Genomic DNA, 13,224 nt, shown 5'->3' with positions numbered 1-13,224 from the left:
TTGATACGACTTGCGCTATAACAAATTATTTATTATTATTTATTATTACACAGATCCTGAACGCCTTTGCCAGCCAGACGGACGTGGAGATGAAGGGCAAGGTCATAGAGAGGCTGCACGACATGACGCACCTCATGCAGGTGTTGTCCAAATGTCTGGCAGGTAAATGCTCTCTTTTTCTCTTTCTCTACTTTCTTTGTGTGTCTTCTCTCTTTCTCCGTCTTTGTCTCTCTCTATCTGTCTATCTCTCTGTGTTTCTTTCTCTCTGTCCCTTCCTCTGTCTTTCTTTGTCTCTCTCCTCCTCACTCTAATTCTCTCTCTCTTTCATTCACTTTATATCTGCATGTCTCTTCCTTTTCATTCCTATCTTCTCTCTGCTTCATCTTTCTCTTCCTCTGTCTCTCTATATCTGTATCTCTCTTCTTTGTCTCTCTTCCTCTGTCTTTCCTCTCTCTCTCTCCTGTACCTCCGTCTTTCTGTCCCTCTTCCTCTGTCTGTCTCTCATCTCTATCAGAATCAGATGTTTGTTTGTTTCGTTCATGGGATTTTACGTGCATGGCCGTTTCTACCCCGTTATTTAGGTAGCCATACGCCGCTTTCAGAGGATGAATCAGATGAAATATGCGTTGTGGTTTTCAGCCAACCCCAAGTACAACCCCAGTGTTCTGGGCCTGGGGGGAGAGGATGTTAAACAGCCGGCAACATCTGGCGCCCAGAAGGGCAAGGCTGCAGGGGAAAAGAAAAAGGGCAGGAAAAGGTAAAACAGAAGTGAAGATTTGGATGTTTGTTTGTTTGTTTGTTTGTTTGTTTGTTCGTTCATGGGCTGAAACTCCCACGGCTTTTACGTGTATGACCGTTTTTACCCCGCCATTTAGGCAGCCATACGCCGCTTTCGGAGGAAGCATGCTGGATATTTTCGTGTTTCTATAACCCACCGAACTCTGACATGGATTACAGGATCTTTTTCGTGCGCACTTGGTCTTGTGCTTGCGTGTACACACGGGGGTGTTCGGACACCGAGGAGAGTCTGCACACAAAGTTGACTCAGAAATAAATCTCTCGCCGAACGTGGGGACGAACTCACGCTGACAGCGGCCAACTGGATACAAATCCAGCGCGCTACCGACTGAGCTACATCCCCGCCCCATTTGGTTGTCCAAAAAGGAGATGTCTGCTTTGTCTCTTTCTCTTTCGTCTTCGTTCATACGCTGAAACTCCCACGGTTACTCATGTTTTTACCCGAGTGGTTTTTTGTGTGTGTATGAACGTTTTTACCCCGCCATTTCGGCAGCCATATGCATCTTTTGGAGGTTCTCTTTCTCTTTCATCTGGGAAGGGTTTGGCTGCAAAGTTTCTCTCTCTCTCTCTCTCTCTCTCTCTCTCTCTCTCTCTCTCTCTCTCTCTCTCTCTCTCTCTCTCTCTCTCTCTCTCTCTCTCTCTCTCTCTCTCTCTCTCTCTCTCTCCTTTCTGACTTTGCTTCTTTTTGTTTGTCTTTGGCTCTCTCCCTCTCTCCAGCAGCAAGTTTCTTTCCCTCTGTCTTTCTCCATACTCCTTTACAGCTAGGTCCTCCCCTCACCCCTTCCACCTTCAGTGGTGTTCACAACCACTGTAGGGGCGAAGAGTGGAGGAGAGTGGTGTATTGTCTCTTGACGAAAGCATCTAGTCGCGATGAAGATTGCACATTTTTTGTCTATTTTGATGAATTAAGAAACCACAACCACAGAATGGGACACCTTATCGCTAGGAGTAGGCGATAACGCCAGTCTCAAAAACTACTTCTTCTTCTTCCTCTTCTGCGTTCGACTGACTGCACGATAGTCGAAAACTAGTACTACTGCTGCTACTACTAAAAGAAACAAGTCACTGTGGACCTGCTTCTAGTTTTAGTGCACATGTACATGCTTGTGTTTATGTGTGTCACAGGAAGCGTGCTGATAAAGAGAACGAGTCGTGCGCAGGAGAGGCGGACAACACGCAGGATGTGACAACACAAGGGGAAAAGGTTTGTGTATCTTTCCGTTTTGAATTTGAAAAATCAGTATTTTGCAGTCAGAATCTGCAGATAAATCAAATGTTAAGACAGTGGTACTTGTGATGAAAGGACACCTTGGGACCAACAAAAGGTGTCCCTACATGCCGGGTATATTCTGGTCAAGAATTTAGACAAAGGAATAAATGAAAGTGACCTTCATTTGTACGTGTCCTCTCATCTGAACGGCCTTACATCACCGGTGACGCTATAGTATCAAGAACTGTGATTGGCACTCATATTTACAGTGGTACCTGTGATGAAAGGACACCCTTGGGACCAGGAAAAATCGTCCCAACATTGCCGGTGGGCTGTCATGACATGTATATTTTGGTAGAGATAGTACACAAAGGGATGCCAGAAGGTGTCCTTGTAAGGGAGGTGTCTTCTCTGAGGACTGGGTGGCCGAGTGGTAACGCACTTGCGCTCGGAAGCGAGAGGTTGCGAGTTCGACCCTGGGTCAGGGCGTTAGCAATTTTCTCCCCCGTTTCCTAACCTAGGTGATGGGTTCAAGTGCTAGTCTTTCGGATGAGACGAAAAACCGAGGTCCCTTCGTTGTACACTACATTGGGGTGTGCACGTTAAAGATCCCACGATTGACAAAAGGGTCTTTCCTGGCAAAATTGTATAGGCATAGATAAAAATGTCCACCAAAATACCCGTGTGACTTGGAATAATAGGCCGTGAAAAGTAGGATATGCGCCGAAATGGCTGCGATCTGCTGGCCGATGTGAATGCCCCTGCGCCTTGAATATGTGCGCGATATAAATTGCATAAAAAAAAAGTTTAAAAAAAAAAATCACTGCGCTTAGAACTGTACCCACGGAATACGCGCGATATAAGCCTCATATTGATTGATTGATTGATGAAAGGAAACCCTTGGGACCAGGAAAAATTGTCCCAACATTGCAGGTGGCCTGTCATGACAGGTATATATTTTGGTAGAGATAGTGCACAAAGGGATGCCAGAAGGTGTCCTTGTAAGGGAGGTGTCTTCTCATTAGAGGGGCCACACATCGCAGGTACCACTGTACTTGCACCTACTTCTGTCACTTTTGTTTGAATTTATGAGGAGAAAAAAAACTTTTAAAAAATGTGCTAATCCTGTGAGTTTTTCTTGCTGTACAGGACACACAAGCAGAGGATGAGGAGGAAAAAGATAAGAGTTCCCCAGACGCTGAAGACTTGACAGCGTATGCCCACTGCTTCAGGTGAATGATCTGCATTGTGTTCACCTCGGCATGTTCATGGTGTATCTTAAGATTTCACACAAATATTGATTACCTGTGACACACTTACTCTTCACCAGGTTACCGATAGTTGGGATCCATCGCATAGTCGTTCTGCATTGATGAATGACTGGTGTGTAAGATAAGGTAAGAATTCATTTAGTCCTGTGAGGGTACCCTCATGCAAATTCGGGTTGCTTTCTCTGGGGAAAGCAAGCTCGTACAGTACGATGCTACCTTTTTTTCTGCATGCATGTATTCATGTTTCCAAGCCCTGAGACTTTCGCTGTGAACTTGGGTTCTTTATCGAGCGCATGCACACGGGGGTGTTCGAACACCGAGGAGAGTCTGCAAGGTAGCAAGCAATCATAATTTCTTTATGCTCTCACCAAGATAGTGCCTGACTGATTCTCTTCATGAATGAATCTGCATTATTATTTTGTGTTTGGGAGTAAGATCTGGACGTGTTCAGCCCATGACGAATGTTGATGATTATTTTGTGTTTCAGGGAGCTGGATCTGGACGTGTTCACCATTCTGCACTCAGGGCCCATCACTCAGGCCTCGCTGGACACTGACCAGCACACCAAGGTAGGGGGCAAGTCTTTGTTCTCAGCACACCAAGGTAGGGGTCAAGTCTTTGTTCTCAGCACACCAAGGTAGGGGGCAAGTCTTTGTTCTCAGCACACCAAGGTAGGGGTCAAGTCTTTGTTCTCAGCACACCAAGGTAGGGGTCAAGTCTTTGTTCTCAGCACACCAAGGTTGGGGGCAAGTCTTTGTTCTCAGCACACCAAGGTAGGGGTCAAGTCTTTGTTCTCAGCACACCAAGGTAGGGGGCAAGTCTTTGTTCTCAGCTCACCAAGGTTGGGGGCAAGTCTTTGTTCTCAGCACACCAAGGTAGGGGGCAAGTCTTTGTTCTCAGCACACCAAGGTAGGGGTCAAGTCTTTGTTCTCAGCACACCAATGTAGGGGGCAAGTCTTCTCAGCACACCAAGGTAGGGGGCAAGTCTTCTCAGCTCACCAAGGTTGGGGGCAAGTCTTTGTTCTCAGCACACCAATGTAGGGGGCAAGTCTTTGTTCTCAGCACACCAAGGTAGGGGTCAAGTCTTTGTTCTCAGCTCACCAAGGTAGGGGTCAAGTCTTTGTTCTCAGCTCACCAAGGTAGGAGTCAAGTCTTTGTTCTCAGCACACCAAGGTAGGGGGCAAGTCTTTGTTCTCAGCACACCAAGGTAGGGGGCAAATCTTTGGCTACTCTCAGGACTGCTGTTAGCACCACACCTCCATTAGAGGCGTCTTTAATTGAGCCCAAAGTCGACTAAGCAAAGTCTTTTTATACAAAATTCAGTGCCAAATCTTCGTGCAGCTAGCTTCGTGAACTAGTCTTAGCGAAGTTGACTTTGTCCAAGTAATTTGAGGCTTGACAAAAAAAAAGGGAGGCGGGTAGTTAGTGTTAACCATTTTTTTTAAAAACTGGACGCAACAATACATCAGGACTTTTTTTTATGTATGGACACGGATGCCCATATAAGCTTAGACAGACAGATTCATGCAAGGACACTCATGCACACACATTCAAGTGTACACACACACACAGACACACACACACACACACACATATCAAACACACACACACACATATCTCAAACACACAGTCAATAAAAACTAAAATGAAGATTGCTTGCCCAGTCTCAAAAGATGGCAGAATGTTGTGGACTTTACTCCCCTTAATTAATTTTGGATTGGTAGCTGTCTTTTTATTTCTATGTGGTCACTTTTTTTTGTCTCCAGCGAGCACACCAGGTACAGATAGAGACGCCACAACTGCAGTTCCTGCTGGAGGACCTTGTGAAGAAGTTGAACCATTCTCTTATCGCCTCTGCCTCTAAGCGACGCTCTTTTCCTGGCAAGGTGAAGACACATTTTTTCACTGAGTAAACTGTTGGCACTAGTTTTCACAATGCAGGACTGCAGGGCTTTTCTTCTTCAGAATTGTCTATTTTTTTTTTAAATAACTCGGTTTTGTATGGAGTGTGAAAGAGTTTTTACCCTTGCTTTTCCTCTGACAAATAACTTCACACGTGCTCCTGTCCACGTGTTTCTGACACACCCCTCTCTAGTGATTGGCCACTCGAATGTTTGTCCGAGAAAAAAGCAAGGGTATTCACTCTTTCACAACCCATTCAGACCCGACCGGGTTATTTTTGGAATTCGTCTATTGTCATTCATTTCAGATGTGGATTGTTTATTATTATATGAAGTCTTATATCGCGCGCGTATCTCCAGACTCGGACTCGAGACGCAGGGATCTATTTATGCCGTGTGAGATGGAATTTTTTACACAATACATGACGCATTCACATCGACCAGCAGATCGCAGCCATTTCGGCGCATATCCTACTTTTCACGGCCTATTATTCCAAGTCACACGGGTATTTTGGTGGACATTTTTTATCTATGCCTATACAATTTTGCCAGGAAAGACCCTTTTGTCAATCGTGGGATCTTTAACGTGCACACCCCAATGTAGTGTAGTGTATCGAATTTTGTTTTCCAGATAAATGCTTGAAAGGACCTATACTGCTACAGTGGAACTCTGTTCAGACCTCCTGAAACCTAAGAAAGTCAGGTCTTAAAAAGCAGAAAGTCTTCTTCTTCAGCGTTCGACATTCAGTCTCAATGATGTAGACACAACCATATTTGTCGGTGATGCGTAGACACTCGGTTCTCACCTCACCCTGAAGGTCAGTGTCTTCCGTCTTCGGTAGGCCTTCGTGGGTGTGATTTTGGACTTTTCCTTGTCCTAGACAAGTTTCCTCACACGGTTATCGGCCCTCATCTGGCCGGGTTTGACTTCCGAGTGTCCTTCTCCTAGGAAAGCTGCCTATCAGGGCTGACGAGTCTTTCCAACCCGGCGCTTGTGAAAGCAGCAAAACATGGGGCATCTTCATCCGCTAAAACAGCCGTTGGGAACTCCTCGTCCGCCTGTTTTACCGTTGGGATGTGAGACTAAGGGTCCTCTTCCGCCTTCACAGCCGTTGGGAGTACACTCTCCTCGTCCGCCTGGTCAGCCGTTGGGACGTAGAGTCTTTGTAGGTAACCCATACCTGGGGGTTTGGTTCATGGGCGCCAGGGCGTGTCCACGCTCTGGTGGGCCTGTATGCCGCATGTTCGGGGCCAAACCTCCTCCGCGCCCTTGCAATTCTGCCTGGGGACATAAGGCCCCCAGTTACCACCCAACACCTCGTGGAGGGTTGCTTTAAAGCTTGCATAGGACTTGTTGTGGAGAGGCTTACTGGCAGGGAGAGACTTACACAAGGCTGCTCTCTTTTTCGCGGGTGCTGCAAGCAGCTTGGCTAGCCGGCGGTGAAGGCTGAAAGCGAGATGTGACAAGCACATGTATGTACGCCAACACGCTGCGGGCGCATCACACAACCATTCGTTGGGCAGCAGAAAGTCTTAAAATGAAGGGTAAATTTACAGAGGTTGCGAAACAGAAAAGTTAGGTCTTTAAAAAAAAAGGGGGGGGGGGGGGGGGGGGTCCACTGTACTATGAAGTATTTTTATTTCATCAGCCGAATGAAATCACGAATTCTTCTATGAAAAATTATGGTACATGTACTATGTAATTGCTACATCCATCCACCGGAACATTCTATGATAAGTCACAGCACCATTTCTTTGTTTTGTTCTGTCATGTCTCTTTGTCCACTTTAAAGGCAGTTAGGTTGAGGTTCTTGTGAAGGTTTTGTTTTGTCCTGAATTAAACGTTCCACAAATATAACAATAAAAAAAACACGAATGGTAAGGTATTGGCACGTTTTGATTTTAACAATGGCCTTTATAGATTAGTGGACAGACAGATAAATAAAGTGAAAACTTATCTCAGTGTTTCGAAATATGGTCATGCAGAGTCATAGAATGGCAAAATAAAATAAAAATAACCTTTCTTGTTTTGTTATTTTTACAAATTCTTATGTACTTCTTTCAGAGCAAAAGCAGTGGCAAGCAGAAGTTCAGTAACCTGGATCAGCAGAAACCTCACCAGGTGGCTCGCTTTGCTGTTGACCTGCTGCCTGCTCTCAGCACACACCTGGAGGCTACCAGCGCTTTCTTCCAGGTAATCTTAAGGACGAAGACACTTTCTTTAAGAGACGGTCCCTCCTGTAATTCTGCTCATCATTCCAGGCTTTTTACATGGGATAAGATACCTCCATCCGCTTAGACATACTAAAAATCAAGATTTTTGGGGATGAATTATTGCCAGGCAATTAGTCTTTATTGGGGGGGGGGGGGGGGGGGGGGTTGTACAATAGTGTTAAAAATTATGTTACACCTTTTTTCCCCCGTAGACATTGATGGCAGATAACGACGGGATGGTGGATGGACCAGGCAGTCACTCCCCAGAGGCTGTGCGCATGGCAACGTGTTTGCATCTCCTGCTGCAGGCTTTCATCGCCCTCTTCTCTTGGTACGTGTCAAAGTCTTTTGCGTATTGTGAAGCTGCTTTCAAAATTTTTTGAACCCCCATGGCGTAACACTTTCGTTGTGTACACCCTATCAATCAATCAATCAATGAGGCTTATATCGCGCATATTCCGTGGGTACAGTTCTAGGCGCTCTGCAGTGATGCCGTGTGAGATGAAATTTTATACGGCCAGTAATTGCAGCCATTTCGGCGCATATTTACCTTTCACGGCCTATTATTCCAAGTCACACGGGTATAGGTAGACAATTATTAACTGTGCCTAAGCAATTTTTGCCAGGAAAGACCCTTTTGTCAATCGTGGGATCTTTAACGTGCACACCCAATGTAGTGTACACGGGGGGGGGGGGGGGGGGGGGGGGGAGTTCGGACACCGAAGAGAGTCTGCACACAAATTTGACTCTGAAATAAATTTCCGCCGAACCTGGGATCGAACTCACGCTGACAGCGGCCAACTGAATACAAATCCAGCGCGCTACCAACTGAGCTATATCCCCGCCCTAGAGGCTGTGCAAAGTGGCAACCTGTCCGCACCTTCTGCTGCAGGCTTTCATCTCCCTCTTCTCGTAGTACGTGTCAAAGTCTTTTGCATATTGTGAAGCTGATTTCTTGGAACCCCCACAATAATAATCAGGCTGGGGAAATCTCGGATCCGCACATTTCAGAGAAAACCTGAGTTGTTATCTGAGGAAGAAAACAAAATCTCCTGAGGAAAATAAATCAGTGTTAACTGTGAGCTATTTTTGTGGATTAAGGAAGATTCCTGCTTTTTTTCCTTGCTAATTATTTGGTAACAGATTTTCATTTATGTTAACACTGTATTTGTTTTGTTTGTTTGCACCATAAAAACATATATTTTATTTCTCAAAGATCCAGAACACAAACTTTATGCTTGGTGCTCAGCTGATGTATGAAGATGAATAAACAGTTACATGTATTTCACATTATCAGGGTATTCTCTGGATGGATTTCTGCATATTCAAGCAATACTCGTACGTTTCTTGTAGGAACGGTTTTGCACTGGCGGATCATCGTCCATTGCTGAAGGAAAGCCTGACAGTCCTGGTGGAGAGGGTCAAGGTCACTGGTCCCACTCAGCAATCCATGGCAGACCTCATGAGGTACAAAGGAACCCCCCTTGCAAGACTCCCTCCCTTGTCAGATCTTGTTTTCTCAGATTTTCTGTTCATAACCTCTGTAAAATGTACCTCCATTTGACTCTCCTTTTTTAAGACCGGATTTTATCAGACTTTTGGAGATATTAAAATGGGGGTACCACTGTAACAAGATTTTGTGACTGGAAAGATCAGTTAGACAGAGGTGATATAATTTGTAAGAGCAGAAGACCAGTTGTGAAAGGAATTCTTCCTCTCTTTAATCTTGCATCATTTTAAATATGAATGGATGTTTGGTTTCTTATTTAAATGCTCTGGCTTGTCATTGGAAAATGTGTTGCAATTTACATGTATTCTGCAGACCCACAAATGTTTATTCCATTTTTCAACTGAGTTATATACTTATTCCATAAATAAGTCTGTCCTACCTTTGACCCAAACAGTTACAATGATTATAGTAATTGTTTACTCTTTAAATAGAAAGAGGCATGGAAGGACTTCATGCGTTTAAAATCACAAAGATTTAAGTAGTTGTTTTCTCTTTAAATAGAAAGAAGCACGGAAGTACGTCATGCGTTTCCGTTGTCTTGTTTCAGAGGAGCATCCCAGTACATACAGAAGTTTTCAGAGACGGTGCCCAGTTTACCAGCAGCCACGGCCCTGGTGAGACTTCTGACTGTGCTAGCCAACAGGGCAGAGGACGACACACTGCAGCAAAAACTGGGTACATTACTTTCACTCTTCCTTTCTGTGTGTGTGTGTATTTTCCTCAAGAGAAAGCAAAGTCGTTTTGAATGCAGCATCAAAGCTTTGTTATCCTCTTGAGATTTTATCTCCTGTTTTAGTGATAATTCCTGACCAGGAATGAGTTGCTCGGAGTTCTTTGCTGCATTTGTTCTGTGGTTTTGTACTGTGACAAGGTGACTCATTAGTCTCCCTTCACAGCAGCCTCTGCAATGAGTTGTCTGCCAGCGATGAGTGTGGACTAATTATAGTAACTCAATGTTTTGTACACTTGGTTACAATACCTTCCCAGGTGAAGCAATGCTCAGCATGAGTCTTTCATGGTTTCCATCATGGACCAAATATCAATAGAAGATTTTCGGAAATAACTCCGTCGCGTTTGTATGGGTTGTGGAAGAGTGATCTTTTCTTGCAAAACCTCTGCCAAACATTGGAGGGGCCAATCAGTAGCGAGGGGTGTGTCGTAAACATGTAGAGAGGAGCACGTTTTCGTCACTCCCTTCGCTAGTGATTGGCCCTTACAATGTCTGGCAGAGGTTTTGCAAGAAAAGATCACTCTTCCACAACACATACAAACCAGACGGAGTTACTTTTGGAATTTGTCTATTCATGCCTCAAAAATAGCACAACGTACATGAATTATGCATGTGAATAGTTCTAGGATGGTACTAGTACACTGAAGTATAAATTGTCCAGTGCTCAGATGCTCAAAGGTACTACATGCCTGCCTGTACATGTGTTACAGCGGAGATGTCACAGAAGATGTTGCAGCGAGAATGGTTGGACTCGAAGGGACAGCGGGAGAAAGGAGCGGTCTGCAATGAGATGTTACAGACTCTCGTCAAGTGAGACTTTTAGAACTTTTCGTTGTCTTTTTTTTGTTTTTCTGAGATTTTGTACAAGTCTTTTCATTTTGCTAGACTAAAGCAATTCTCTGCTTTTTCTCTTGCCTATTTTCGTTGTTGTTATAATGAAGAATCTCTCCATTTTAAAGGAAATTTGACAATGAGCACACTGATTAACTGCTTTACAAACAGTGGAAAGAGACTATATGGACCTGACAAAAGAAGCATGTTCAGGAGGGCAATATTTCACCATTTGTCGGATTTCTAACATCCTTAAATCTCCAAAGATCATGCTTGAGATCCCAATGTTGCACAGTTTTGCATCATGTTTCCCAAACATTTTCACAGCGAATGGAGAACATGTTTTGAGGCCTTTTTTGTTGTTTGTTAAAGATTTCATGATATGCCTAATGTTTACTCTTCATTTTTGTTAAAAATGATTATGATGTGTGACTTGGAGAACTGAACAAAGTGGACTTCACATTCTTCATATCAGGACATTGCATAGTTAAGCTGAACAGATTGTCTCAGCAAGAATATGCACTTCTTTCTGTCTCAGGACGTGGGTGGTCAACAGTGCAGATCCGACACAGGCCATGCACACCGTAGTGGACACAGGCATGACACAGCTGCTGCAGGCAGACAGGAACGCTGCATCGGACACCTTCCCCACACTTACCAGGTCAGGCATTTACGAAAAAAATCAAGACAGGCTAGTAGCCTAGTGGTTACGATGTCGGCCTTCCAGGAGGAAGATTCAGGGTTCAAATCCAGTCATGTAACCAGGTGAAAACTGACTCTGGGGAACTCACTGTATTGGCATAATTTTAAATGTAAAAACAGCACTAGCTGCTGTGAAAAACAAGAAACTATAATGTCTATCTGAGAAACTCTGAATGCATACGACATGTGTAAATGAGAGTTATGCGGAACCTATCTCCTGGCACCTGAGAGAATTACAAGCGTTGAAATGAACAAGCGACTTTCATCCGCTATGTTTCTTTGTACCAGGTCGTCCTTCCCCGTGTTTCTGCGAGTGGTGCTGAGCGAACTTGTGGACACCGCCAAACGCGTCGCTCCTCTCAAACGCTCTGACAGTAGGCAGGTATGTTAAACCAACTTCCGTATATTTTCTCATCTTTTTTGGGTTTATACCGGTCCATACAAATGTAAGGCTTCTTTTTAAGCCTACTGTCTATATGATACTTACCGAGACAGTACTATTCTTGCACATTATCTATTATAGGCCGAAAAAATTGGACAAAACGCTGCGTGGGTACAATTATCTCCCATAACCATGCGCCACCGTGGATCCCAAGCACTGTCCGAGTGCTTCCCCCTTACAGGATGTAGGTGGCGCGTCCTCTTTCTTTATGAGCTGCAGACCCTCAAAAAGCCCATAACATATCAAGAGGGGAGGCGGGAGGGAAACTCTAATAGTACTGTCTCGGTAAGTATCATATAGACAGTAGGCTTAAAAAGAAGCCTTACAGTCAATATAACACTTACCTCGACAGTACTATTCTTGCACAGAATACCAGAGTGGTGTGAGGGTGATATGTAGAGTATTAAACTCCTTAATCAAAATCACTTAAATCCAAGGATTAAGATACCCAGGCAATTTTCGAACAGTACTACCGTAAAAGAAAATATACCCAAGAAAAATACCTTAGACTGACGTGACCATGCTGGCAACCACTGCTTTGGCAATGCCATACGACTGGTCAAGCCTGAGACTGGAAAAGTCTCGCATATAGTGGTTAATAAACGTGGCTGGAGTCTTCCAGAACGCGACCGCCATTATGCTTTGGAGCGAGGCACCCCGCACGTGCGCCAACGAGGAGCCGATAGCCCGAATCTCGTGTGCCCTGATGTCAGGGACCACATCCACTTGAGCATGAACATAAGCCTGTTTGATAAGCAAGGTCAGCCAACGAGCTAAAGTTTGTCTAGAAATATCCGATTGGTACTTCGGATTAAGCGAGACAAACAGTGACCGCTTAGAAGACCGAAAGCTACGTTTTCTATCCAGGTACACTCTAAGGGCACGTACTGGGCAGAGGAAGCGATCAGGGTCATCATGTTCAAGAGTGGGAGCCAAGGCTTGAATGACTACTGGTTTGGACAACTCCGAGGCATTCTGATTCTTGGCTCGAAAGTCTGGTAGGAAAGCCAACGTCACCTGATGTGTGGTGAACTCAATGTCAAATTCCAGGCCACTCAAAGCTTGAATACCACTGAGTCTACGGCAAGTGGCTAAAGCGATGAGGAACACAGTCTTAAAAGTCAGGAACTTGATACTAATGCCTGCCAGGGGTTCAAACTCCTTGCTACGCAGGAGTTTGAGAACCAGGAAGACATCCCACTTGGGAAATGAAACCCGAGGTTTAGACACCGCTGCATTGCTAATACCCGAAAGGACATTAGCGATGAGGGAGGAACTGATCAAGTGTTCAGGTCTGCGACCAGTAGCAGCCGCAATCGTGAAAGTGATGGCAGATTTGTATCCAAGAAGAGTCTTAGAAGAAAGACTCTTCTTTTGATACACTTCCACCAGGAAGTTGGCCAAGTCCTGTGTTGAGGGATAAAGCGGCTTTATCCCCTTGGACAAGGCGAAGGAGGCCCAAGCTCTCCAGCGTAAGTCGTAGAGCTGATTAGTTGATCGCCTCTTAGCGTTCAAGGAAAACTCTACTGAACTCTTGTGCAATTCCCGCAGTGGGGCACTGCGGTTATGAAATTAAAGGCCCCTCCTGTTTTTGGAACCGCAGGAGCTTTCTAGT

At 44.8% G+C, this 13,224-nt stretch overlaps 1 protein-coding gene across 2 annotated transcripts in view; it reads left to right on the top strand.

Moving 5' to 3' along the window:
• LOC138964303 (Fanconi anemia group D2 protein-like) overlaps window positions 1-13,224 on the top strand; it is a 73,114-nt gene that overhangs the window by 37,212 nt on the left and 22,678 nt on the right. For both annotated transcript variants that reach the window (XM_070336218.1, XM_070336219.1), the window contains exons 25-37: window positions 54-162; window positions 640-757; window positions 1,924-2,002; window positions 3,158-3,240; window positions 3,767-3,848; window positions 5,046-5,165; window positions 7,246-7,374; window positions 7,607-7,725; window positions 8,748-8,861; window positions 9,452-9,579; window positions 10,345-10,444; window positions 11,004-11,126; window positions 11,456-11,549. In XM_070336218.1, the coding sequence (XP_070192319.1) occupies window positions 54-162; window positions 640-757; window positions 1,924-2,002; window positions 3,158-3,240; window positions 3,767-3,848; window positions 5,046-5,165; window positions 7,246-7,374; window positions 7,607-7,725; window positions 8,748-8,861; window positions 9,452-9,579; window positions 10,345-10,444; window positions 11,004-11,126; window positions 11,456-11,549 (1,398 nt within the window). The remainder of the gene's footprint in view (window positions 1-53; window positions 163-639; window positions 758-1,923; window positions 2,003-3,157; window positions 3,241-3,766; window positions 3,849-5,045; window positions 5,166-7,245; window positions 7,375-7,606; window positions 7,726-8,747; window positions 8,862-9,451; window positions 9,580-10,344; window positions 10,445-11,003; window positions 11,127-11,455; window positions 11,550-13,224) is intronic.

The sequence above is a fragment of the Littorina saxatilis genome, linkage group LG4, assembly GCF_037325665.1.
Source record: "Littorina saxatilis isolate snail1 linkage group LG4, US_GU_Lsax_2.0, whole genome shotgun sequence".
Classification (NCBI taxonomy): Eukaryota; Metazoa; Mollusca; class Gastropoda; order Littorinimorpha; family Littorinidae; genus Littorina; species Littorina saxatilis.
This window is presented reverse-complemented; position numbering and strand designations above follow the sequence as displayed.